The sequence below is a fragment of the Boleophthalmus pectinirostris genome, unplaced genomic scaffold, assembly GCF_026225935.1.
Source record: "Boleophthalmus pectinirostris isolate CB_2022bp ecotype Guang Dong unplaced genomic scaffold, ASM2622593v1 HiC_scaffold_18, whole genome shotgun sequence".
Classification (NCBI taxonomy): Eukaryota; Metazoa; Chordata; class Actinopteri; order Gobiiformes; family Gobiidae; genus Boleophthalmus; species Boleophthalmus pectinirostris.
Window position 1 is genome coordinate 30,216,936 of NW_026571133.1, and position 27,814 is coordinate 30,244,749.

General features: G+C 38.8%; 1 protein-coding gene across 1 annotated transcript; it reads left to right on the top strand.

Moving 5' to 3' along the window:
• On the top strand, positions 1-24,822 carry LOC110174172 (fibroblast growth factor 10-like). Its single transcript, XM_020940229.1, has 4 exons — positions 1-90; positions 16,020-16,473; positions 23,046-23,149; positions 24,622-24,822. The coding sequence occupies exons 1-4, from the start codon at positions 1-3 to the stop codon at positions 24,820-24,822; spliced, it is 849 nt and encodes a 282-aa protein (XP_020795888.1).
• Positions 24,823-27,814: the final 2,992 nt, after the last annotated feature.

Consider the following 27,814-nt stretch of genomic DNA (forward strand, 5'->3'; position numbering starts at 1 on the left):
ATGAAGGACGGCCAGCAGGAGGAAGAGGAGGAAGAGAAGGAAGAGGAGGATGGACATACTGTAACAAATGCTGACACCACACTGAGCCAGGTGACTGCTGCTGTAGTATACATCAGAATCACATGAAATCTACATTTACTGAAAGATTTATCACAATCATGTTAAAATAACAGTTTGAATGAAGTTAGCAAATGTTTAGAGCACAAACAAAGTACAAAAATAAGTGGGTGACAGATTTCAATTAATGTTTTATATGTGAGATTAAGAGTTCCCTTTTATCAGAAGTTTGGCAAATAGAAATGAACTGAGAAAAAGTACAAGGGCCCACGCATGGGCCCTCAGAATGGTAAGGGGTTTTGCTCAGAATTACCTTGAAAACATAATTCCTTACTGTGAGTGGGGTTGCATCTCTTACATTTAGTTTAGCGGTTTCTCATGAAGGTGAATGTTTCCAGACAAATGTAAACTATGCATCTTGAATGGTAAAACATCTTAAACTTAAAGCATAACCAATTTAATTGTTATGGCAATGCTTGTCAGAAAAATCACAATTCAAGAACAGGTGTGACTGTTAGTAAACAATGTATTACACAATTGATGCTTTTTATTCAGTTGTTTTTATTCAACCTTAAAATACACACAAATACACACAAATACACCAAATCTAATTTTACAGTCCCATTGTTTTGTTTTTTTGTTTTGTTTAGGTTTTTTGTTTATTTGTTTTTTGTTTTTCACTTTCAAAACTCACAGTAAGAATAAAAGCTATATGAGGGAGAGGAGATATTATCATTGTTCTGATTAGAATAGGCAGCTGTATCACAGATGGTGCAGCTCTCAGACTAAACACGAGAATGGGAGGACTACAAGTATTCAACTCTGATAACTTTGACCAGGGAAAAATCGCCAGTGTCTTATAATAAACCCAAAGAGTAAACATGTGCTTGGAGCTCATTATTACCGGCAAAGTTAAATAGAGAATGAAAGAAGTGAGGCGTGCATATGGTGTGAAATTAATTACAACAGGAATTTTAAGGATTTACACCAAACTGCAGCAGGATCACTCACTGACAGCTTGGATTAGTCCAGTATATAGTGATAACTATAAAGATTTGTGTGAGAAAGCTAGTTTGGGGAAAAGACCACCTCATCAAGAAGAAAAGTGTCAAAGAGACTGTACCATTCATTGATAAAAATGTGTTTAATCATTTTACCAACAATCTTTAAAAGTGCCCTGTGTAACTTTGCTGGTGGAGGGTCTGCTACCTGCTTGTCTCCTTGGAGATGTTATTGTTTTCCCTGGAATGTTCCATGGTATGACATTAAACATTTCCATCTAGCATTTATTCATTACATGTGTTTGTATTGCTCAAAAATACAGTAATTCCTTCTATGAATAGGGGTGACTCTCCACAGATCTGAAATGTAATATTGTGTAGTGCTGTGACCTGCTGATCTCCCTCATGATATATTTATTGTGTACTGCAGAACATTCTAGACAAAGCAATAACATTTCTATAGAGACAAGCAGGTAGCGGACCCTTCACCAGAAAAGTTGTGAGGTGCATCTTTAAGTAATAGCATTTTGTTATTTAAAGTACTTGATTTTTTTTAATGCACTATGTATTTTTTCTAGTGACTGTAATGTTCCACAGTATGGCATTAAGTGTATCTGCCATTTAATTGTAGGTGCTTTGTGTTCAAAATACTTGAGCAAAAACATGCATTCTTACTGTGAATGGGGTCACCTTTCCAAATATCTGACCTGTAACTTGGCCTGATGACATCATCTGCATGTCTCCACAGAGAAAGTTAAGTTTAATTAACTTATCTAATGTTACCGTGGAACATTCCAGGCTAAGCAATAACATCTCCATGGAGACAAGCAGGTGGCATATACACTCAAGAAAAGTTACATAGTGTACTTTTAAAGGATCCATATTATGCTGATTTATATTATTATGTTGTTTCATCATCAAAACATACTTGGAGATTTGTGTTTCATTCAGACATGTTTAACACACAAACCAGACAAATTTAGGCTGTGTTCTTCTCTCAAACGGAAAACACTCTGTTGTGATGTCATGCAGTAATACAGGAAGTGCTCCACTGTGTTTTTAAACTCCATACATCTTCAGTAGAATCATTTGGATAATTTCAACCCCAGAATTGCCAATCTCCACTAAACAAAAGGTAAAAGTTAACTGTTAACTTGAAAACTACCACTTTGTGATACAAGGTGGAACAGAGCATTTTGAGCATTGGAGATGTAGACAGACTAATAATAAAGGGTTACTCAAGTTATGTTTTTCATTTTGCATTATAATATAACAAGGCATTATAACATGGCTCAAAGTTCACAAAAGTCAATATTGCGTAGTACAGGACCTTAAAGATTGACTGATTGTGATTGTTAGGTGTGAAGAGGTTGAATAATGTGAAAAGTGACATTAAGCAAATTTCAACCATACTAAAATTTGAAAAAAACAACAAAAAAACAACAGTACAATACCACTGACTGTCCATTGTACACAGACTAATATCTGGAGAGGATTATCCGAATAAGCCTGAAAAGTGCATAAAAGTGTTTACACAACCACCTCGTCTCTTGTCTAAACTGTGAACCCTTGGAGACGGGGGCTACAAAAACCCCATGTGCGTATAGGCCTCAAACTGTCAAACTCCACGAGAATACTGTGACGGCTGAAACCCTCCAAGTGAATCTGATATGTGATGTAAAAAGCTCTTACGAAGACGCTTCAATTACACCTCCATTAGAGTCCAAATCAGGGCTAAAGACTTCCATACCCAACGTCTGTGATTCATGATTGGCCCGTGTTATTTCACCTGACACTGATTACTTTCCTTTATGACAGATGGTTTTACAGTCGATCGAAGTTATTTAACCACAAGGGGGAAAAAAATGAAAATATGATTTGTAGCGGGATCACTTTGGCCTGTAAGTGTCTTTTCCGTTCCAGAGTAAGTAGTTCACCGCTGCTGCTGCACTTTGGTTTTGCTGTGATATTAGCAGGTATGGCATAACGTCTGGCGAAGAAATTACCCAAACTTCGAGTGGGTTCCACATGTTCAATGTCTGTTTACATCTCTCATTTATTTCCTGAGAAATACAGCATAGAAACTTGCTAGCTAAGTTGGTATTGGCGTTAACATTTGAGTAATTTAATGGTGCACTTTGTAACTTTTCTAGTGAAGGGTAAGTCAGTCTCTATAGAGATGTTATTGCTCAGCCTAGAATGTGGTTAGTATAGAATTAATTTCATCAATTACAGGTGTTTTATTGCGAAGTAAATAAATCAATCAATAAATAACACCCTTAATACATACTTCCTCGATACTTTACAAAGAGTGTAGTCTCCTCTGAATCCCCACTTTTCAGATGGGTGTGATTGCCAATCAGGGACATACATGATCTGTTCGTATCAAAATAAATATGGCTGTTTATGAGGAGAAAAGCAGGGGGAAAAAAACTGCCGCAAGGGACTGAAAAACATTGCAGCAGAATCAATGAGTGAAGCACTAACCTCTGGTTCCTGGTTAATCTGGTGAGAGAATTGTAATTTTGTTTGTAAATGATAGATAACCAATGAGCTCCTTTGTTTCACCTGCTTCACCAGAAAAAACAAAACAAAACAACAATCTGATCTGGCTTGAGATGCAGTGGCATGGGGACTAGACTGTTATCCGTCTGAATAAAGAGATATTATTCTGGATGTGGCAATTACAACACCTTCTTGTCACTTGAATAATTCAATCCAAAAATAAAATACATGTTTGTTTGCAAGTCTCAAAACACTTTGTAATTCACTATGGTTTTACTTGGACAGCATTTTTTATAAAAAAAAAAAAAAAAATTATGATACAAAAAGAAAGAACTGGCCACAAACCCTACTGTAAATTCTCCCAGACAATATGTTTTAGATAACCATGTGTTAAGTAAGCGTTTTTTGGCTGAAAACATTGATTGTACTAGATCCATGGAGTGAGTGATGGGCAAACAAAGCTAACTAACGCACTTGGGACAGGATTAAAAGTACTGGCATGTGATGTTAGCCGCCGAGGTGCTCGTCTGACAGTAATTACAATGATTCATTTGGTTTTATTGTGCTACAGACATGGCTGTGTGTGTGTGTCTTTGCCTTGGGGGACCTGAGCATGTGTAAGTGACGGCTCTGTAATTACCAGCACAAACAAAACACACCGTGTACATATGTTGTGGTTTACAGTAATGAGGGAATCACCAACATGAAAACAACATATTACAAGAGATATCAGATTTATCATCTCTCTTTCTCTTATCCACTATAAAGCAATCATCATTAGAGGGGTTCAGTAATCTAATCTACCTACAGCATATTACTTTGATCCATTATGTAGACTATGGAGTTAGCCTGTCTGGCCCTGAGAGGGAATTCTCATCAAGTGCATGTGTTTCTGATAAATGATCATTTCTCTGGACCAAGTCAAACTACCAACACTAGTCTGGGCTCCTTCATCTGATCTTTCAGATTGAATGAGCCATGCTAATATGATAAGGTTCAAGAGAAGGTGCAAACAATAAACAACTACTGTTAACAGTAAATGCTCATCTTCACATAGATGGTTTCACAGTTTGTCAGTATGATTTGTATTTTACATAAAATGTTGATCTAGTCACAGCTTTATTTATGTAGGGAACAGCCAGAGCTGAGCTGCTCTAGGCCCTTTTGGGGTATTTTTCTTGCCTGTATATTATCAGTTTTAGTGTGCTCTCAGATATCAGTGAGTGACCAGCACCATGAGTCGCTGTGAGTAATGTTTAGCCTTTGGATGTCTCTCACATGGAGCAACGTCAGAGCCTGTTAGTGAATGATTAATCAACACTTAGCCCAATTATTTGGGCTAATGCACTCCAATAGTATATTTCCTGGAACCTCTGGAATTTGTCTTCACAGCTGGATTTTTACAAGATCTTAGCTCTGAAAGGGAGTCGCAAAAAGACGCGGAGGAGTGGCTCAGTGTTGCAACACCATGCAAAGAGAGATTTGGGCTAGAGAAAATAAGCTGTTACATAATTTATCAATGAGGCCATGCATAATATTAGCACTACACAAAGTGACTACAAAGAACCATAGTGGTTCTTCAAAGACATGCACTGACCATATTAACTCATAACTTATATTAATAATTCTGAAAAATATACAAGATTCCTCATGTGTAATTGCTGACGTGTTTACACGAGTTGCATTATGCAATATCACCTTTAAAACATTTAGCTTTCAGCTAAAACAATATTTGATGTGAAATGCCTTCAGAAATGTCACAAAAGAGTTTATTGACCTTCCCAGTGTTACCAGCATCCCCACATTGAGTAGGCTCCTGGTAATTTCACGCTCCTGGCTGGATATGCTGGATGCTGGAGACAGACATATATAACGTCAGGCACACTGACAGATTTACCACCCCAAGGATCATTCAAGGATTACATCTGCTTGGTAAATGTGCTAACACAGACAACACTGGGAATGGGCTTCTTGGAATATAACAGTTTAACCAATATTTCCAAAGCACTGTGTAACATCCGTTATAGTATTTAAAATCATAGACAAATGTTACTTTCACTATTGATTCTAACGTGACCCATGACTTGCTTAAAACTAATCATTAATATACTTTTCATATAAAAACAAAACAAAACAAAACACAATTTATTGTTAAAAGTACTATCCTGACAGATGTTAAATGTATTCTAAAGCAAACAAAAAAACAGAACAAAAAAACAAACAAAAAAACAACACATGCACATGATTTTATACAGAAGCTATTGAGAGAATATTTCAAAGTGGTCTTCCCCACAGTCCCTCCTCTTCAACTTTAACCTTGCTTCTGGAAAAGTCCACTCCACCCAGCTACACTTAGAATAACCATACACGTATGACGCAATAAATCTGTGGCACATTTGCAAACAGTCACATAGTATTGTTATTAATGTTCTAATAATATTAAACATCTCAAGTGTTGCTTAACTGCCTTATATACAAAATATTAATCTCTTGCTTGACAGGTCAAACTTTCAAACAAGCTTGATCCAAGTAAGTCCTTCCTTTGGAGTTAGCAGGTGTCTTGTCCTGCAGACCAGTCAGAACATCAGACTTGTGATTTGTCCTTATAATAAGCTTTCAAACTGAGACTGCGCTGAGAAAATGCACTAGAATCCCCATAAGTGCCACCTCCAGAGCTCATTCAATCATATGTGTTTATGTGAGGAACCCTGTGAACTGAGTGCTGTCTTTAAAGGATGACTACGGCCACCATATATATGTATATATGTATATGTGTGTGTGTGTGTGTGTGTGTATATATATATATATATATATATATATATATATATATATATATATATATATATATATATATATATATACACACACACAAAGAGTGGGTACAAAGCCCTCTTATGATTTTAATGGTGCACTATGTAACTTATGTGGTAACTTATGCGGCCTGTCACCTTTTATACATGGAGATGTGTTTGTTTTGCACACCATGGCTTTAAACTTGTATATTTTTCATTTATATAAAATTTTTTCCTCAAAATTCATTAAAAACATGCCTGCTTACATGCTTACAGTGAGCTAGGCAAAAGAAAAACACTTAAAAATGTCTTCATAAATAATGACATGTCAAAATTTGAACAATGAAAGTGGGAATGCATTTGGTAGCACACATTTTCAAATAGTTTCTTCTTCAGAAGACAAAACGATCTCAGGTCAGAGGCATTAATGCCTGACAGTTACAAATGACTGTACCATGTACAGGACTTGAGGAGCTGCTTCTGTGAAAGATTGAAATTTGGTTTTGTACTGAATGTATCTGGAAGTGGCAACATAATACTGTAAGCCTTTTCCCCAATTGCAGGAAACACAGTTTCTAATAGGTTTGGTCTCTCTAAATGGAGGCAGTTATTTAAATATCACAGGAACCGTTTGTCCACGACAGCAGCAGGTGGTTAATGTGTCTAATGACATACTTTCATTCTGTAGCAGATGCAGCTGCCTCTCTTTGTCACTCAGAGCAGCTAACAAAGTAGCACCACAATTAGCTCATTAGTCCCAGTGTATCTTGTACATGTAGCAATGTAGTAGCACACTGTGAAAGGCCACACAGCTAACATGCTCAATTGTGATCCTGTCAGAGTATCCAGAGTAAAAAAAACACTTAAGGTATTCTGCTTCATACAGGACCAATTGCCTGCACTGGCTCTGATATTCGTGACTTCATGGGGAAGTGACCGAATATAAATAAAACACCCCTTTACAAACAAAAGATGCTTCTGTATAAACATGTTAGCTGTCACAGACATTTGGGTTAAGTAAGTTCAAAAATCCCTTTTCAGAGGAAGCTCTACTGTGGCCACATCACTCCTCACCACCACAGGCACCAGAAGCAATCAGAACCACAATCCAAACAAGGCTGACTGCCTGTTTGTTGTGGCTCAAGTTCACAACCTATAACGCACTAACGCTTGTTAATCCACTTCTGCTCTATTAGACATTAATCATGTCTTTGGGAAACATGTGGGCTTTGCTGGCTCCAACTCGTCAACATCAAAGTTTAGCTCTGCTTCCATATGAGCAAGTTGGCCTTCAATCTCTCTGCAGCAAGGTACCAGACAGTTAGCACAGGCACATATAGACATTTCCCTTTGCCCTTTAATAATGCAATATGTAAAGGGGGCTGTTACACCACAAATCTATTTGTACTTATTTGAATGATCCAAAACAGAATTTGTAATGCTGTTTCCGTTGACTTCATATGACTTGGCCTCAAAATGACACACATGGAAAGGCCACTGGACACCATATGAAAAGATGGTTGAAACTGAAGACACTTGAAAGGTCTTATGACCGTTTAACTGTGCATTGCAGCATTCTGTGGCACATTGCATGAAAGAAATAATCATAAAGGAGGATGGCCTCAGACAAAAAAAAAAATCTGGACTGTAAGGTGTAAGCAAGCCTTCAGGAGATGACTTGTGCAGCTTTCTGGCAGAAGTAAGCACACACGTCTGCATTCTCAGCTCCATCCAGGATAAAGCACTTATCAAGACCTGGTGGTGCCCTCATACCACTCCACCAGGATAGAAGAAGACACGCTAGCTAGCTCTGTGCTGGCTCTCCAGCATCAAAGCTCTAACAGCTTTATTTTACTCAATTTGAATGCTTTCTTGTGAATTTTATGTGTCTGTTGAAAAGGAGGATGGGGTCCTCGTAGCTATAGCTACAGAGATAGCAGTTTTTGTAGTAAACATAATAAAATAAAAATGCCATGAGTCCATTGGCATACATCCCATTTAGTATGTAACTACAGTTGGAACAAGCTCCAAGGTGCCCACCTCAAGTGGAAACCCCTGAAAGGTAGATGCGCTGAGGGGTTAGTGCGAATGTGCAGCCTGTGCCTAGATGCTAGCAGGAGCAAGTATTTGGCAGGGCATTATGGTGGCCTTCTATTGTTCACATGTGGAGTGGAGTGGTCAGACGGCTTCCCCACATCACAGGCTTTTGTCTGCAACAGTTTGTTCTTTTAGAAGAGACACGCATAACTGCTTTTCAACTTTTGTTGGCCTCTCTGCGGGGAACCAGGGTCAGGGGACTTTTCATCATATAAGACTCGTGCAGGTAATGTGGTCACCTGCTAAAAGGCAGGAGGCACTGGCCCATTTTAATATGACACCTGAAATCCAAGCTCATACATGACTTGGTCCATCGCTGGAACCAAACACCTGTCACTGTGTGTGTGTGTGTGTGTGTGTGTGTGGGTGTGTGTGCGTGTGTGTGTGTGTGTGTGTGTGTGTGTGTGTGTGTGTGTGTGTGTGTGTGTGTGTGTGTGTGTGTGTGTGTGTGTGTGTGTGTGTGTGTGTGTGTGTGTGTGTGTGTGTGTGTGTGTGTGTGTGTGTGTGTGTGTGTGTGTGTGTGTGCGTGTGTGCGTGTGTGTGTTGGGGTGTGTGTGTGTGCGGGTGTGTGTGTGTGTGAGTGTTACAAAAGCCGGTAACTTTAGCACAGAGCTGATAGAACTTCCCATGTCTCACTCTTTCCTCTGACCTCTCACCCTCAGCTGACCCCTATGCAAATGGTGTAGTAGGTGTAGCTGAGTCCTAAAATGTAACAACTGATGCAGAAGCTGTATTCTCTATGTACTAAGGGTTCCTTCTAACTAAATGTGGTGGAACATTTAAAGCAGGATGTTTCAGGCTTTAATGGTCTGGGAGTAGTTTGAACAAATAAGCTTGGGCACTCACTGATACACACACCTGGCCTCCATTTTACCTCCGTCTGACGCAACCCTCTACGTCAGCGTGCAGTGTAGACTCTTCACTTACACTGAAACTTGAATGAGGACAAACAAAATACATTGTACAAATTTAGCCATTTTATATTTAATAACCCTATGATAAAGTCGCTATATCTAAAATCTGTTTCCTAATAGACCAAAGTAAGTTATTTAGTTCCTTCATTCATTCCAGTTACAAAAACTACTTTTCCCTTGCTATTTTTCCCTTGTGTTGCCAACTTTCTGACAATTCTGTATTTTCGTGAAGTGGTATTAGATTCGTTTTGGAAACAGTTTTTAAAGATGACCACATTGATTGGTTGCAGACGTCCTTGGCTTTCCGCTTATAACTTTGTGAAATACACAAGAAAGCAATGACGCTCATCAATCTTCAAAGACAATAATCTGACTGCTCTGGCTCACTGCTTTTTCTATTGCCCTATGTACCTCACAGGTCTGGACTGTGGCACATGGGCTAGTTTACACTTTATGTCAAACTTAATTAGAGTAACAATACAAGGAACTCATTAGAGTTCTGTAGCATTAAGAACTCACTCATGTCTGTCACATCCTCATGGCTAAGGAAAGCTTCTATACTCATTATGCCATAGATCAAGCAAGCACAAAAAGAAATCTCAAAATAGTTTCTTGTATAATAATGTTCTGTGACTTGGGTATGGCAAATAATTTGCCACTACTTTGTCATGTTCACGGATGGAACGCATACTTAATTTATCCAATGCTTGCTTTCTCTGAAACTCAAACTAGTCCACCTGTTGAATTATTCACCCGGAACCAACACTGCAGACATAAATATTGCAATAGAGGCTATGCACCTCTGCTGCCTTTACCCAAAGTGAGAAAGAACAATTGGACTTTTTTCATTATCTCTATTCAGGGATGTGATGATGACACATGATGTTTTAGAAGTAACATCATATAAATCATGCTAGATATTTAGAAATACATATATAAGACATATGACATTTAAAAAGTGAAACAAGTTACTTACATTTAAATATGTGACACAAATTTCATTCAGAAAATGTGTGGACACATATTATAGAATTTCCATCCATCCATCCATTTTCGTCTGCTTATCCGGGGCCAGGTCGTGGGGGCAGCAGCCTAAGCAGGGACTCCCAGACTTCCTTCACCCCAGACACTTCCTCCAGCTCCTCCGGGGGAACCCCGAGGCGTACCCAGGCCAGCTGAGAGACATAGTCCTGGCGTCCCTGATATTATAGAATACATAGAGCTTATTCCATGTGATGTGAATAATTATAACATTGTGATGTTTCTTTTCACAATAATCTTGACATGATTGTTGCTAATGTATTGCTGAAAATGTCTATGTAAACAATTCAGTTTGCAATGTTGAGAAAATACTGATATATGTTAATATTGATAATGAGAAGGCTGAAAGGCTTAATAATGATGTTATCTGAACAAAAGCGTGACAACATCCACAGCAGTCTTGAATAAAGTGGACACCTGCTGCACACACTTGGGATGTCCTCTGAAGTTTATGTTTAGAGTTTATGTGAATGTAAGCTTCATTATGGCACAAGGAAGTTGCTGAAACACACCGATCTGTACGGCAGATGTCAATGGGTCATGTCTGCTAAACATCTGCTAACTTAAGCATTGAAATTGAAAATAGTACAACACATTTTCCCCAAAAAGTACAGTCAGCTCGAGAATGACTACATAATGAGTACTGATTCTAAACATACAGTTGGATATAAAAGACACAGTCCCAGTGACAAAAGATGAGGACAGTTGTAGCTGAAAAAGAACAGCAGCCAGGTCTAGACTTGCCTGTGTTGCTTGTTTCTATTGGAAATGACCTTTGAGCCAGCCAATTTTAAAGTCTATTTATCCGCTCGGCATCCAACACCTAAGAAACATTTCCAAAGATAATCATCCAAACCTGACATCAGTGACACCAAACATAGCTGTGTGACTCCATCTGGGCCTTTATTTCCAACATTCAAAGATTCGTGTCAACAACAGAAACCAGATCAGTGAGGTGATATTAACAAGTTCACTTCAATGATGTGAAGACAGCATTATCGGGGTTTGTTCTTTGTAGTTCTACAAAATACGTGTGGGTAATTATAATCCTGTTCTTTACATAAACAACATGAGGTGAGTGGTGCAAATGCAGTGATGTGACGATTTTCCATTTCACTCTCTCTTTGTTTGTGTCATTTCACTCAACACGTATAACCATTATAAGAACATGATAAGAAGAATCTAGATGGAGCTCAGTAACAAATTGATGCTTTGACATTGCCATGCTGATTTTAACCAGAAGACTTTATGAAACCAAACCTTACAAGTCAAGTGTAGAAAAGATTGAATCTCTGTCCTGATCCATTTACCTTTTTTATTTCTATTGCATTGACTCAGTCTGTCTTTAAATAAATGAATGTATTTCTATCTGTATATAATACACTTATATTTATTGTCAAATGAAGCCAGTGCCTGAAATAATGTGTTCCTTTACAAACCTATAAGGACTAAGTAGCTTGACCAATCAGAGTTGTAGTAGATCAGCAAGTTAGCTTATCGTAAGATCTCTAAGTGCTTAAATGTGTCTGTAATTAAACTTAACTGCCAGGGCCATTTTTGCACAACTGTTTCGAAGACTATAATGTGTTCAGTGCCACCAGTTCAACCCCAATGAAACAATTAGAATAACTGGGCCAAAATACAGGTCCCCAGAGGCCCATTGCTTTAGGCATGGGCACTCAGGAAACTTGCATCCATTTATAGGAATGTGAATCACAAGTTTTGTCACGATATATGTATCAATTCAAGACTGATATATTTAAATTAGTCTTGAAAAGACTCTGAACTGTGAAGTAGAGCTGGGCAAAAAATCAATTAAACTGATCAGTTAAATCACATTTTAAATCAATTTGTGGGGAAAAGAATCTGTTTTATTTGCCCCACTTTCTGGCATTATAAATTGCTTTGGAAATGCAGGAAAGGCTGCCCAGTTCAGTTACAGGGACCAAAGTTTTTCCTTGGTGTGAAGAGGAAGCAAAGCAAAGGAGTTTAGCACATAGCCATGCAGCGCTGACTGCCTTGACTTTAAAATAAATGTTGTGAAAGAGCAAATCTTTTGTTTTAAGCAGCCTACATGCAGGGCTGGGTACATTCAGCCACAACACTGTTAGGATTAATCTGTTTTATCTCAAATGCTTAATGCATTACAACTTCAAAAATTACATTTTTGGAGAATAACAAGGACAATAATCACAAAATCGCCCAGCCCCGGCCATGAAGAATTTGAAATAAAATTACAGACAACAGTCAGTTCAAATGCATATGGTGTGTCTTCAGTGATCAATTGGACAGATCATAACTATTCAAAACTGAGAGTTTGTGGTGTTGGAAATTTGATTTTTAATGTGTTATTTCTGTAAAAAAGTAAATGAAACAGTGGTGTGGATTAGAGAGTAAGGGCCATGGAGTTCAGTATGTGTTATTGCAAGATTTAACAAATACATTTCTGATTTGCAAGATGCTACCCAAAAAGAACACATATCATAGTTACAGCAAATCAATTACAAAGCCATTCTAAGGGAAACCGCCTACTTAAAAAAAAAAAAAATGGAAGTGAATCCAAAAACTTGTTTTCTAGTGTGACGAAATATTTTTCCTCTCATGGGTGACTTCTAACATCTGAATCTTGTTAGCAGTCTTAAACAGAGCACCAAGCTGCAAGTAGTGCAGATCAATATTACTGATCAGTGAGTGATAATTTGCCCAAACGTGCTTCCTCACAGAGAACAGACAAATGCATCTTTCACCAAGCAGATTTTTCAAGGAGATTATTGGAGCCGAAGAAATGGATTGTTTGTTGTATGAAGCTGTTTGACACCCTAAAGTTAAGCCACATGCCACTGACCAGATGTGTTCCCTGTCTGCCTCTGCCTTTCATCAGCATTATTTTCAGACACAAAGGGATTTCCTACTTTCAGTGTCATTACTGACTTGGATTTTGGGTTTGTAATATTGTAAGGGTATCTTACATAAAAATTTGCAGACAGATAATATTTCAGAATAAATAATAATTACCTTTTACGTCTTTTACAACTAAATGATGCCTAGGAGTTTTTTTAAAAAGTGTGCATTCTAAATGTTCTAAATAGGTAATTACTAATGACAGGTCTTTCATTAACACGTCTTAAGCACAGGTCTTAAGTGCTGTCCGTGGTGCTGAATGTGTCATGGTGTTAAAATGCAACTGCTATTAGCACCTGTCATTACCTTCATTTAGCCTTACCTGTTCACATCCACATTTTTAATGAAATAACAGTTTACAAAATTAACTTTTTACAATAACAGATTTTTTTTTAATTTATTTAATATGGTAGTTGGCCCAAAATGTTTTTGTCAAATGAATCTTTACCACCCCCAAGGTTGTTCGTTTTGTTTTAAGATTCAACTAGTGCCCCCCAGAGCAAGTCCTCTCAGCCACCAGCCCTATGTATGAATGTGGTGTTTGAGTGACTGAGTGAGTGTTGGTGGAGGTCGGAGGGCAGATTGGCAGCCTTACTCCTGTCTGTCTGCCAGAGGGCTGCTGTGGCTACAGTTGCAGCTTGTGAGAGTGAATGAATAATGACTACAGTGTAGTGCTTTGAGAAACTTTGGCAAGTTTGTAAAGCGCAAAATAAATGCAAGGCAATATTATTATTATAAGACAGAATGAGGACAAGACTAATAGGGTAACTGATGAAGACCACAGAAATGACCAGGAAACAGGAGCAGGCAAATGAAAATAGGCAGAGGAGATATGGCTTTTGTCTGACAATGTGAAAAGGAAATTAAACAATTCTGAAACCAGACAGTACCTGAATTCTTCAACAGTGTGCATTGAGTAACACAGATAAAGAGACACATCCTTTCATCCAAGCACAGAGATGTTTATCTAAAGATTAGGCTTAAAGAATACAGATGGCAATTGCGATGGTTTCTGCCTCAACAACGTGGGGGACTTTCTCTAAAAAGCTGTGTATTAGAGCACTAAGACTGGCCACATATACATTCCTTTCACTGATATGACTAAAGTAAAGTTGTGTTATGCCAAAGTGAAACAACTGACTTCCTGTGTTTTTTTACTTATTGAAGTAACATTTATCACCTATTATTAAAAGACATTAGCTCTGTATTGCACCTATGGACTGAAAATGAGCTCAAATTAGCTCAAATCAGCTAAAATATTACCATTGTATGTACCCTTTTCAAATAAATAAATACATAAATAAACCTCCTTGACTACCCTTTTTAGTGTATAACCAAAAGCTAAACTTAAAGACTAAACTTTGCATCTAGTATTACAAGATGCACATTACAATCAAAGTCTGCTTTCAATATATGTTTTAAAGCTATCTTCTTTGCAGCTTGGGAGTTGACATTAACAGTAAAAATAGCATGCCAGCTGATTTATTTTGAGTGAAGGTGGTATTTAATTGTTTTATTTTTGTATAATTCTGTATAATTCTTCATATTATATATTGGTGCAAGAAAAACTGTGTCATATAAGATTGACAGAGTTTAGCTAATAAGTCATTTAGAGTAAAGATGATTTGCCATTTAAAAGAGAGTCCACAAGTCTTGGGTTAGACTAGGTACAAAGTAAAGGTTTTCTTCTCTCTTCTCTTCAGACGTGCTCAGATCAACTGGTGGGCTTTAGTCTGGGAATGGGAGGAGACAGAGAAAGGGGGTAAACGAGAGGGAGGGAATGAGAAAAGCGGGGAGGGACAGAACCCCACGGAATACACACAATAAGACATGCACACATTAGTTTACATGGTACTTCAAAAACAACTGCTTTTGATAATCACAGAAACTACACCAACAAATAGATATGTGGAAAACTCTTGTAGATATGTATCGTGGAAAGAATGACAAGACCTGGTCACCTCGGAGAAAGTGCAGATAAGCAGACAGTGGTCCAAAATCTTATAGAGACGGGAGAGAGGAGAGGGAGAGGTGGGAGGGGGGAGCCACACCAGAAGAGAGGCAACCGCACGGATCTGGCGCTCACACTCCAAGAGGCAAGCACACAAGCAGCCAGGCAGGCAGGCAGCTCACTTACACTAGAGCAACTTCAGCCCTGCGCAGATAAAACTACTGCAACAAAGACATCAGACTGCATCCGACGAGAAAGAGAGAGAGACTGGATTGGGAAACTTTTTGAGGATTCCTTTGGACATTGCATCATAACTTGTGTTTTTTATTTATTTTTGTTCATCAGATTTTGCCTGCTTTTTAAAATCAGTCTGGCTGGATGAGGATTTTTGAATACATGTGAATAGATTCCATTTTAGAGCGAGAACGCACTAAACTCCCAAGCCATATTTGACGCAAGTGTGAGAGCCATCAGGATCAGAGAGCAGCTGCCTGTTGGAGGAGAGGGAGGAGGTGGCGAGAGATCTTCGAGGCAAGCTCCCAGTTGTTCCCGCGAGGTGATCTGAGTTATGGATGTGGACACATTCTTGCGCCGCTACTGAGGAATAAACAGCTAGAGGGAAGGGAAATACGTACCCCTCCGCTCATTTCCACGGCACTCCATTTAAAACTCATCTCTGTGCAGTCCAGAGGTCCCAGGAGGGTGGCTGTCAGGAGCGGACTGAGGAGTTGTGGCTCGCTCCCTCCCGGCATCAACTCAGCATGCCCCAGCCCCTGAGCACCTCCACAGCTCTGTCAGCTCCACTACCATGTGTAGATGGACAGTGACCCAGGGTGCAGCAGCAGTTGCCTGGTTGTCCTCCTGCCCCGGCTGCAGACTTGTGTTCCTCTTGTTCTTCCTCCTGCTCAGACCCTCCTCCTCATCCCCACTCCCGTCCCCAGTGTCCACAGACTCCACAGACAAACAGAATGCACCTCATCTGTTTTTCTCACACCTGCCTCCCTCACCCGTCCCACTGCATGTATCTTCTGCAAGGTTGCCACGGGCGACCAACGTGTCCTCGGCTACAGTTGTTGGGCGACACGTGCGGAGCAGCTACACACATTTGCAAGGAGATGTCCGCAGGCGAAAACTGTTCTCCTACCAAAAATTCTTCCTTCGCATTGACAAGAAGGGAAAAGTTAATGGAACCAAGATTGAGGATGATCCTTACAGTAAGTGAAATTCAACTATTAATATGAAAACTACACTTATTTTATGAGAAGTATAATGACCCAAAAAATGTGAAAAGTTACTTATTTGATCTAAAGAATGGACTTAGATTCATTTATAGGAAGTTATGAACAGGTGGATGAGCAAGAGAAAAATAGCAAGGATCCATGTTTCAAGTCATTTCAAGTCTGTGCGTAGATGGTCATATTTGCCAAAGTACCACGAGTTTGGGAAAGAGCATTACAAGTGAAAAGAGGGGAAAAACAAATGGGTAAGCCAGACACACACACAGAGAGAATCCACTGGAAGCAATTAGATATTGCCCAGAGAAAGTTCTTAGACTGTGGGAATACAGCACGTATCTAAACGTCAAAAGGACATACATATATTCTTACATACATACCCTTTTCTTTGTTTAAACTTTGTTTAAACTTGTTGAACAGACATTGATTGGATTTTTACTCAGCAATAAAATATATATATATTTTTAAAAAGCTACAGTACACAGTACACACACAAGTCATGTGGATACATTCAGAAATTTCCTTGTAACTGAGAGCATACATGCTACCAACATGCTTTAACATTACACATCAGTGGGACAGCTGCTTATAAAGCAGTACAAAAGCACCCCCTCTTTAAGCTACCACCAGAGGTTCCTATAACATAAGGGTCATCATAATAATTAATGAGCATGGTGAACAGGGAATCAGCTGCTATATAATGATATAATCCATGTTTTATCTTCTAGTTAAACACATCTGGAAGTTCTTCCATATTCCCAAGCCTCTGAGTGCCTTAAATAAGATGCACTGTGCCAACAGCACTAGCAGTAGTTGGTGAGAGAGAAAAGAACATTTTGTAATGAAATTCCTAAACTTACCTGTTTAGTTTCATTGCCATTTTAGATCTATAAGGATATATCAAGTGGTTAGTTTTAAAGACAAACCCAAGCTATGTGATGCTGTAACAGTCTCCAGTAAAGCATGTACTGCACAGAGGTTATAACTTGTGCAGATGCGTTTTTAAATGGGCCTTATAGTTGAGATTGCAGAGCAAAGGTGTGTCATGTGCACATCACTCTTATGTGACATTAGCCTCAGTCTGGAGATCTCTCTCTACTGTACATAGTACCTCTCCCGCAGAGGCACACGCGCACACTCTCCTGCACAGAGAGGCCAGTCTTGCACATGGCCTCCATATGGCAAAGCCCACTTTTATTAGGGCCAGGGCCAGTGTGAATATGTGTGTACATGTGCGTGTGCCACTCAGACACCACGGCTCTGCCAGACATGGCTGAAGGAATTTCAATTAGCGGCTCTTCCTCCCTCCCTCTAGCCTGCAGTCCTAGCACACATGCACATAAAGCACTCCACCATTAGGGTGCAACGTGTCACTAGCTGAAATGACATCAGGTCACGGCCTTATTGGCACAACACATCCATTTCAGAACCACTGAACCACTGTCACTTATATAAGATGGTTTGTTGCTGGTCCAAACTCTTGGAGCCTTGGTTTGTTAGTTATGGGGAGTATTGTAGTGAACAACTGGTATATTAAGGTTGCAGAGGTCTACTGAGACTGTACTAGCACCAATAACTTGTGTGTGCAGCAAACAAATTGAATTTGAGGAGTCATTTTGGGGGGGTTATTTTATTATCTTACCTTTATTATATTTTTACTCAAACTAGTCCTTTTGTTTGTATAATTATATTTACAAACTTGTCATTATTAGTACAAGGGATACTACAAAATGCATCAAGACACTGAATTAAAACAGGTGAATAATTGGTAAAAATATATACATTTCTGGACCAGCAGCAGCACCGCTGTATTACAAATGGTGCCATCACTCACAGCTGGAGAGTTAGAATTTTATGGCTGCCCACGCAGTCGGGGCTGTCACACATACTTATTGCTTACATTAATCACAGCAGACGCAGTGCCTACTGACATGTAAATCCAACAGAACACAATTTATGGAGAACCTAATAAACCTGATGTTTTATCTTTCTCAGATTTAAACAAGCAATGATGTTATGTCCAGGCTAATTACTCAGAGGAGCCCCCTGATTTGACCTCTACCTATTGACCCAAGGCAGGAAGCTTAGTAAATGGACAAGTCAAAGCTATATGCAGGAGGCAATCACTTGGGACAGCAGTTTCACAAAGATTGGGAATAGTGAAACTTCTAGGTACAAGTAAATGCAAGGATTTATACTCATGAACCCATTAACCCAGTGTTACGTTACATTACGACAAATTTCAGAAATGCTTGATGTAAATAGGTCAAATGCATCAATATTATAAACAGGAGCAGTAACATCTTCAAAAAATTAGTCTCAGTCGTTGCTTTGATTTACTCAGCCTGTTTCTCCCAGTTCTTGGACTGATGAGTGCGTTTAGGGTTCTCGTGGGAAAAGGTAACAGTGTGGCCCATAAAAAAGAGTTATGGGGAGTCATTGGATGCATCAGAGTTTAGTGTCAGTGTTGCTTCTCATTCAGTTACTTTGACATCTTCATAGACTTTCCTCTCTAGCAGCAGTAAATTATAGAAATGCTATTGCACGAAACATTGCAGCCATAAGTGAATCCCTACTCTCAAGTGCCAGAGGCTGCCCCACTGATGGCCCTGAGCTGTACTGTGAAAACAGACAACAAATACAGCCAACCGGTGTTATTCTACCACTTACCGCTGAACTGACTTGAGTCTTCAAATGTGCTTCTTCCTCATTTACTAACATGTCAGTGATTTGCATAAAGCTGCATAAAGTTTACATCATTACATTTTATTAGAGTTGCCAAATATAAATATTTTTGTGACTTTACTTTATGCACTTGTAGATTAAATATAATACACTTTACTATATACACTTCTGGTACAAATATAATATATTAGACTAGTCAGCACTACTGGTATACTGACAGTTATTACAGAGAAACTGAAAACACTTAATTGAGTATAATAGTATAATAATGCTTGTTTTGAAAATCCTCTGTTTTCTGTAATACTCCCAATAGATTGATCTCCCTCTGCCAGAGGATTGTTGGTGTGGGGGCTTCAGATGAATGAATCCCCTTTGACCCCATTGCACAGTATATAGGGTCATTCACAGAGCACCTCTGTGCGCATGCTGAGAATGTGCTTACATTACTTACTTAGGTCTCATCACACCAGCAAGGGCCATGATCAATGATGAGCATCTTTGAGCTATGTTATTAGGAGTGTGGAGTGCTCATGTCAGTGCCATCTGCTCTGGCTCTTCCTGTCTGTCGCATGTCGTTTGGCTCAAGTGTCCATGAAGCAACATATTATAGTTTTTATCTATAGGAGGAGTTAAGTATCCATGACACAGTATATTATAGTCTTTCTCTTTCTCTTTAAATGTTCCAGCTGCATTATCTCTTCATGAACTTGCAAAAACTTTCCAGTGTTTGTAACACAGTATAGATTGTGTACTGGGTGGGGTCAGCAGGGAAACAGTGCTTTGCATCCCTCCAAAAAAGTTTTCAGAACTTCAGAACTTTTATGATTGTCATTTCATTTATATATTTTTGGAATTACTTCTCATCATAGACAGTACACATAAATGGGCATAGCTAACCTGCTATCTGCTGCATTCCAAATAGATAGTGCACTTCATTTCACTTTGTATTGAAAAACCATTGCCCCTCTTTTTGTAACGGCTTGTCATTTAGGTCCTAAAATGTTCATATTAACAAACTCCTACATGATTCTGGTATTATTTGGCTATTTTGTCCGTAAATTAAAATATGAGTATTAATAACAGTCAAATCAGTTGCTTTTATCCCAGGTTTCCCCAAGTTGACAGTGTCAAGCACCCGCTCCCTGCTAAACCAGCGATGTGGGTGGGAAGGGGTGTGTACCTTCAATAGTATTGCTTGTGATAAGGTCTTTAGTTGCAATGATACTCGCGGCTGATTTCCAAATAAGGAGCTCAACTTCAAATTCACGCCTATACCTGCAAGCCTCAGTGAACTTCGTTTGGCTGGAGCCAAACACTATGAGCGATGTCACACTCACTTGGTCCACTTCTTTATAAAGTCTGCTTCCAATCCAGATACAACACAGATAATACTCTTGAGGCACCAACCATTTGTTCCTCTATGACCCCTTGTGGAGTGGATAGTATAATGTGTTATATCTCAATGATAAATAAATGCACCAAAATGTTTTAGATTATTAACCTTTTAAAATGTATAATTTAGAAGTTATAATTTACTTTTTTTCCAAAACCAAACCTTTTCTGATTTTTTAAAATCAAATCTTACAAACAGACTGAAAAATAAACAGTACATTTTGATTAATTGTGGTGTCCCAAAGTGTGATATAAAAATGAAGGCAAAGCAGCCATTTCCACTACCTGTCTTTGTAATAAAAGTGTATTAAAGGCCCACAACTGAAAGTGTCAGTCCAATGTTAGCCTGGTGCATGTGAGCAGGCAGGATTCATGACCAGTAAAGCAGCAGGGGGTGAAGAATAGCATCTGTGACAGATAACATCCAGGTCTGCTGCAGCCTGATAGACATCAGTGCTGTTGGAAAAGCCCCCACCATGTTCTAGCCCATGCCAGACTTTCTCATTCACCCCTAACCCTGCTGCAGTCACACAGCCTCAGAGCCCACAAGCATTAAAGTGAGCCTCTTAATGGAGCCATCAAAGGTAGGCCTATAGCGCCAAGCTCATTTCAGTGAGGCATCTGGACAAGCTGCTGCTGCGACAGAACTGCCACGAATGCCAGCTAATTACAATTATTTGTGTGTGTGTGTGTGTGTGTGTGTGTGCGTGTGTGTGTGTATAGAGTATAGAACAAGTGTAAAACATGTACAAGGCAAGTGAGGCTAGTCCCAAACACAAACCCAGCAGAGCTGAATCATGAATATGCATACATGCGCAATATTAGTGATGCAGACAATACTGGTACATAAATGTAAATTTAAAATGTGCGACAACAATCTCCCATAGGACACCATGAGGTGTCTCGTCTGTACAATGTGTGTGATTTGGAACAGTATTGTTTATTATACTATAGAATGTCATTGTATATTCTATGTATGTTCTATACATCTGTGTGATAAGAAATCTTTAAGTATTGTGAACATTATAAAGAGTGAGTTTGTTTATCTTATGTCAATTTTAAAACCACATTCAGTAGTTGTTCAGTTGATACATTTGCTGTCAACACCTCAAACCTGTTTCAATTAAAAGCCCTAGACCTCTGCAGCATTCAGATACAGATTGTATTGTACAGTACAGTATTTTTTTCCTAACCCATAATGTTTCAGAAATTTGAGAGTAAAAGTGAAAGCCATAGGAAGAATGATAAGAGATAAATTGAGTTATTGAGTTTCATTCATGCATTTGAACAATCCTATATGTTGTGTTGTTGCTTTTCTCACAAACCACTCAAGGAAAGGCTGCACACAAAAATACCTAATGCTGTTCCCTATTTACAGTGTGTTTTTCCTATATTGTCTGCATCAGTATAATTCAAAATACATGATTTACCAAAATGTCCATCCAACATTTTGAGTGACAAAATTCTTCATAGTTGAAGTGACAAAGAGTGAGCCTGAAGGGAATAGCCAACAGTATATTACTCACAGCTGGTCGTCATGTCGAGGTCACAATGTGAACAACCACAGTATAATCTTCAAAAAGCCTTTAGATAAACAGTGGAACATTTTCACAACCTTCTTTAACCCCTGGGTCCAGCAGGAGTCTTTTAGAGTACTGTTTTTCTCCATACTGTTGCAGCAAAAATGATCATTTATAATACATTTAAAATCCACAATTGAGCTTTGCAACTGCCAGCCATAAACTATTCTCTTTTCTTTTAAGACTTTAGTAGTTGTCTGTCCTTACAAGCCAGCACACCACTTCTGGTAACTGGTAACAAGGCCATAAAAGGGCCCTGTGCTTTGGTTTTCCACAAACCACATCACACACGGGAAGAGAAAGAGTTCAAACAGGTGGCTAACACTAATACTCTGCCCTCAGGTTCCATTGAATGATCATTGGTCGAAACATTTTAGGGCAAATATATACATTAGAGAGCAAATAGATTACAGTTAAAGAATCTTCATAAAAATTGTACATGTCAATCTCTCAGAGAAAAACTGTACAAAATGAGTAGAACTAGCACTTGAACTGGCAAGATATTTTTTGACAACCACAGCTTAATCACAAGTTTGGCTGCCAGAAATCAGTGACCGCTTGCTCACGCTCTGCTAAAAACAAACAAACTGAAAAATTCCCATGTTTTTCTCTTTTACCTGGCTCACACTTTGGTTCCAGGGCACCTGGCCCATATATGAACCAGCAGATGAAAAGGGAAACTTCAATACTTTATGGTGCTACAATTCTCAATATCAGCAAATTTTCTATGATAAGCATGAAGCCTTTAGACCAGTGGGTCTGTCTTTTGAATAGCAACACTGATAATGTTTGATTACTTACTTATGCCCTAAAAGCTTACATGATGAGAAACTCAATAAAACAGGGTCAGTCTGACCAAGGCACAGCACTGATATTGGTATTTGTTTGTTTCAGGTATTCTTGAGATCAAGTCTGTGGATGTTGGAGTGGTTGCCATCAGAGGTCTCAGCAGCAACTACTATCTGGCTATCAGCAAGAAGGGGGAGCTATACGGAGCAGTAAGTATTGTTGTTTAGACTGAATAGTACTGCATGATACCAAGCTAGCATCTTATTTACATCCTTGTTTTGAAAAATAATGCAAGTAATGGATGATGGCTGTTTTATTACAGTTTGTAATCTGTTGACAATCGTACATTTCAGAAACAGACACCACTTGTAGTGGAGGTGAGACTAGTCTCCACTAGCTCTCAGGTCCATTCAGAAACAGGAAATACAATCCTTGAGTTGCCTATTCTGCCCTGGTCCCTCTGGGCTGAGCAGCCCTTGTTTCATCTATTTTCTCTTTCTTCTTTTCTTCATCTCATCTTTACTGCCTTTTTCTCCTTTGCAACTTTGAAAAGCAAACTTTCAGCATGTCTCTCTAGAGCCACACCACAGATGAAATGACACACGGTAGAAAAGAAAGAGGCATTCTGTTGCATGGCCTGAAACTGAATTCCCATTACGTCGTCCTGATGCTGCAACACAAGCTTCAGCGGCGTGGTGGTGGGGCTTGCATTACACTTGATGGCTGTACACAGTGACTTCTTTATCCTCTTCTAATCAAGTGGAATCATTGTTAATGTGCATTTTCAGATTAATGAGAAAGAAATTACTTATGTGGTGTTTTTAGTGGTTCTGCACAGAAAACAAGACTTATTAACTCATAAACTATGTGAATACTGCACATTTGTTTGTAGCAGACAGCAGCCTTTTTCTCAAGATGTGAGTCATAGATTTTAGTTTTGCTTTAGGAACATCTAGTTTGAGTTCAGTTCTGGATCTGAACAGCTGTGGCAGAAAGAATGAATTATATTGTGGATACACACATCTGTTCACATGCTTTTGTGCATTCTGGACATGACCTTACAAATATTAAATGTATCCATGTGGTTGTCTGTAAGAAACATTGCCCTGAAGTAAACTGACTTATTTCTAACAATAATGCATTCGATTCATATAATACTTTTTTGGACACTCAAAAATACTTAACAATGCATTGGCCTTTCTGACCACCAACAATCACTCATGCTTACACCACTTTCAGAAATAGGTTTGGTGAGAGAAGTGTCTTGCCTAAGGACACAATGACATTATGCACTAGTCCAAACCAAGCTCAACCACTGACCATTCAGGAACATGTTTCTATGTACTGCTGTGCAATTAATAACATTTTAAATTTCAGTCATTTCTAATTTCTACAGTTATATGCTTATGTAATTTTAGGTGAGAAGATATAACCAATCTCCTGTGCTCAAATTTTTGAAAAGGAAATAGACAATTTTTTTGAAAAATGAGGAAGGAGTTTATGTTTATGAATGAAGAAAAACATTTTTTTTTGGCATATTACCTATTTCTACAGTCACTGTAGATATCCAAGTTATAAAGGTATAACTCTGAAATTCCAAAAATGGAGTTAGGGTTATTAAGAGATAGAGGAAGGACAATCCAGTTTTCCTGACATGTTTGTTTGTATTTGTTGTGTGCAGAGTGAGTTTGGTCCGGACTGTCGCCTGATCGAACGCATTGAAGAAAACAAATACAATACCTACGCTTCAGCTGAATGGCGGAACAAAAAAAAGCACATGTTTGTTGGACTTAATCCCAATGGCAAGCCAATGAGAGGAAAGAAGACTCGAAGGAAAAATACAGCAACGCACTTCCTGCCTATTATGGTCCTACCACGGTGATGTGACACCCAGGAGAGAGGTGGACACTTTGAAGCTCCTCTAAAAACTATACTGAAGAGTCTATGTGATGCACTGAGATGGAAAAGTTGCAAAATGATAAATATTTCTGTGTTGAAAAATACGTTTATTTTAAGATAAAGAAATGAGATATATTGGTATACAATGTATATTTTATTTTGCTTTAAGTTATAAATGTTGGCACAGCAGAAAACATGAAAAAGAATGGACTTCTGTGCCAAAAATATCTAATTTGTGTTGATCTGAGCTAAAGGAATACAGAGCGACCAAAAGCTAGATAGTTAGGGAAAAGTTGAAAAGGGAACTTTATAGTTGTGAGAGGAAGAAGCAGTGATGCAACAGCAAGTCTAATACTATGACATTTTCTTTAAATTTATTTATTTTGTGTAATATTTAACGAAAAGAAAACCCGAAAAGGACAAGACTTGTTTTTTTTGTTTTTTACCATTTATGTTTCTCTTTTAAAATACTTACCATTTAAACTTCAAATAAATATATTTGTCTTTTATTTGTTTGCAATGTGTTTGTTAAGACTTCTAAAAGGCAATAGTGATTCAGTGCAGAACAGACACTATGACAATCATGGATATTAACAATGTCTGATAAACACACTGTAATAAGTAACACATGCCAAACATGCATGGTGGGGTTCAAATCTGGACTCTGTGCTGGTCATCCCTGGAAATATCACTCTTTTTCATTTGATGCCCGAGTCCATTGTCATTTTACACGTATGCTTTCAAGGAAGAAACAATACATGATGAATTAACTGGTCCTGGTATATTCAAATGTACAGCTGATCTTGTTTGGGTAACATATATATTCTAGGCCCAGGCTCTGTATATTTAAATGTGTATTATAGTAACTTTCCAACCCAGTTTGGTAATAAAACATAGGTGGGTTACATAATAGGGAATTTATTGTTGCTAATTTCTCCCATGTAGGTCTTTCATTTGAGATGATTTAGTCATGTTACAATTTCAAAGGTCAGGTCACTTTCTTCTTTAAAGTATCTTCGACATCTTCCTCCAACTAATCAGGGCTCTAACAAACTACAAATAAGTAAACTGAGTCCTTCTCCGGCAGACATTTCAAAATCTGTAAGTAATTACGCTCCTCAACCTGGCTGATGAGTTCTGGGGTTTTCAGTTCTCAGTGCAAAAACTTCCCTCTTACAAATACAACATGGCAAACACGGCTTTGTGGAGGATAAACACAGTGTTTTATGTGATAATGACAAAGCGGCACCAGGCTTTAGACAGAGCCGAGACACACCGACATGTGGTGGGCTGGCTGCAGAGGAGTGTGTGCCTCAGTGTGGTCGATAGCAGCTGGGAAAGGCCTCCTCCTTGACCTTACTTGTCTGAAATCTGTTGCTGTGCCCCCGAGAAAGAGAGACACATGTAGCAGGGCATATGGTGTAACGTAAATATCACTCTGTGTTTATCACCTGACTCTAATTAACTATGATGTCATGTTTTCTTTATTCCTTTGGCTTCATCTCTTGCTTTTACTTGGACTTGGCTTGTGTTTTAAGGGTCTGTCTCCTATGATATCTTCACGCATAAGAATCTGGATTGGCATTGGTGAAAAGTATTAACAAAACAAAATCAAAAAACAATCAACTTATCAATAACTTGGGAGGTTATCAAATGTTTAACAAAAGTTTTAAAAAAAAGTTCATTTTCCATCTGCTCTGTGTGTAGAACAGTATTTTTAGATATCTTCTGTCCTGCTGTGTTTATTACAAAAAGGTCTTGGATCTTCTTTTAATGCAGTGGAGTACTCAGCATAGTCCTCATGTCAAAACGTGAGTAAGTATGATGCATCAGAGGGAGATTCAGATTTCCTTTCATCCTCCCGGGGCATCTAGTCCTTTGTTTATACGATTACTTGGGTGTTCTGTAAACGACATATCAAGTACAATTACACTGAAATGTGTTCAAGACACTGATCCCCCCTCCTCTACCCTTTTCCCTCCCTCATAAAGTTCAAGGGCTGGCATTCCTAAGCAAACATGTCTTTATATATTGGTGGCAAAAAAAAGTCTACATATGTAGGTGCGGAGGCCTTAGTCAAAAATACAATGATGCATTTATGTTTAAATGATTGCAGTTATGATAGAAACTTATCGTGAGCTCTTGAAATAGTTCATGTATTTTTATTGCAACTCAAACATGACTTAATACAGCCTTGCCTTTAGCTATAATGCATAACAAGGCCACACTTAAAAAGCGGTGCATTTATGTAAGACAGATGTTACATGCTCATTATCAACGCGAGGGACATTAGCATCTGTCAGTTCAGCGGCTTCAAGCCACGCATCATTTCTCCTATTTCACTGTCCACCAAACTGGTTTCAAAAGCTGTTTGCCAATCTCATTTTAACTGTTGTGCTTGGATTTGCTTGGTTAGTGTTTGGTTTGTTGAGGCATGTGGTGAAGCCCAGTATGCGGTTTCTGTTTTGACTACATCAGGATCTATCGGACCTGTGTCGGACCTCAAATGAAACATACACCATTGGCTTCACACGTTCACAGTTTCTCTGTTTGCGCAGAAAGTCCTGTGGCCGCACGACCCGACCGCAGCAGCAGCTGTGAATATTTTACATCCCGGGGAGAGGGGGAGTGAGGCAGAGATGGCGAAGGGGAGCGAGAGTGTAAGTTGGAGCTTTTAAACAGAGTGGATTTTGTAAACGTGAAAAACTGAAAGACCCACAGTCCTGGGGGCTTTCACAGCAGCCGAGGGGGTAGGAAGCAGGCCATGAGAGAGACCGGGGGAGGAGGGGTATTTGCAGAGAGGGCAGCAGTTCAGATGCAGATCTAAGAAGAGGTGACCAGCACATAGTTGCTGTTAACTTTGGGTTTGAAGTGCTGGTTTTGAAAAGATACTTGCCAGATAAAAAACAATTACTTGCTCTTATGGTTAACCAATACAACTGTATAACCCCAAACACACGTAAAACTGGCCACAT

Bases quoted from the DNA above. Each gene is read 5' to 3' on its own strand.
- LOC110174172 (XM_020940229.1), top strand. From the start codon at position 1: ATGAAGGACGGCCAGCAGGAGGAAGAGGAGGAAGAGAAGGAAGAGGAG. The intron at 91-16,019 runs GTGACTGCTGCT...GCATCAACTCAG, and splicing joins CTGACACCACACTGAGCCAG to CATGCCCCAGCCCCTGAGCA. The intron at 16,474-23,045 runs GTAAGTGAAATT...TGTTTGTTTCAG, and splicing joins GATTGAGGATGATCCTTACA to GTATTCTTGAGATCAAGTCT.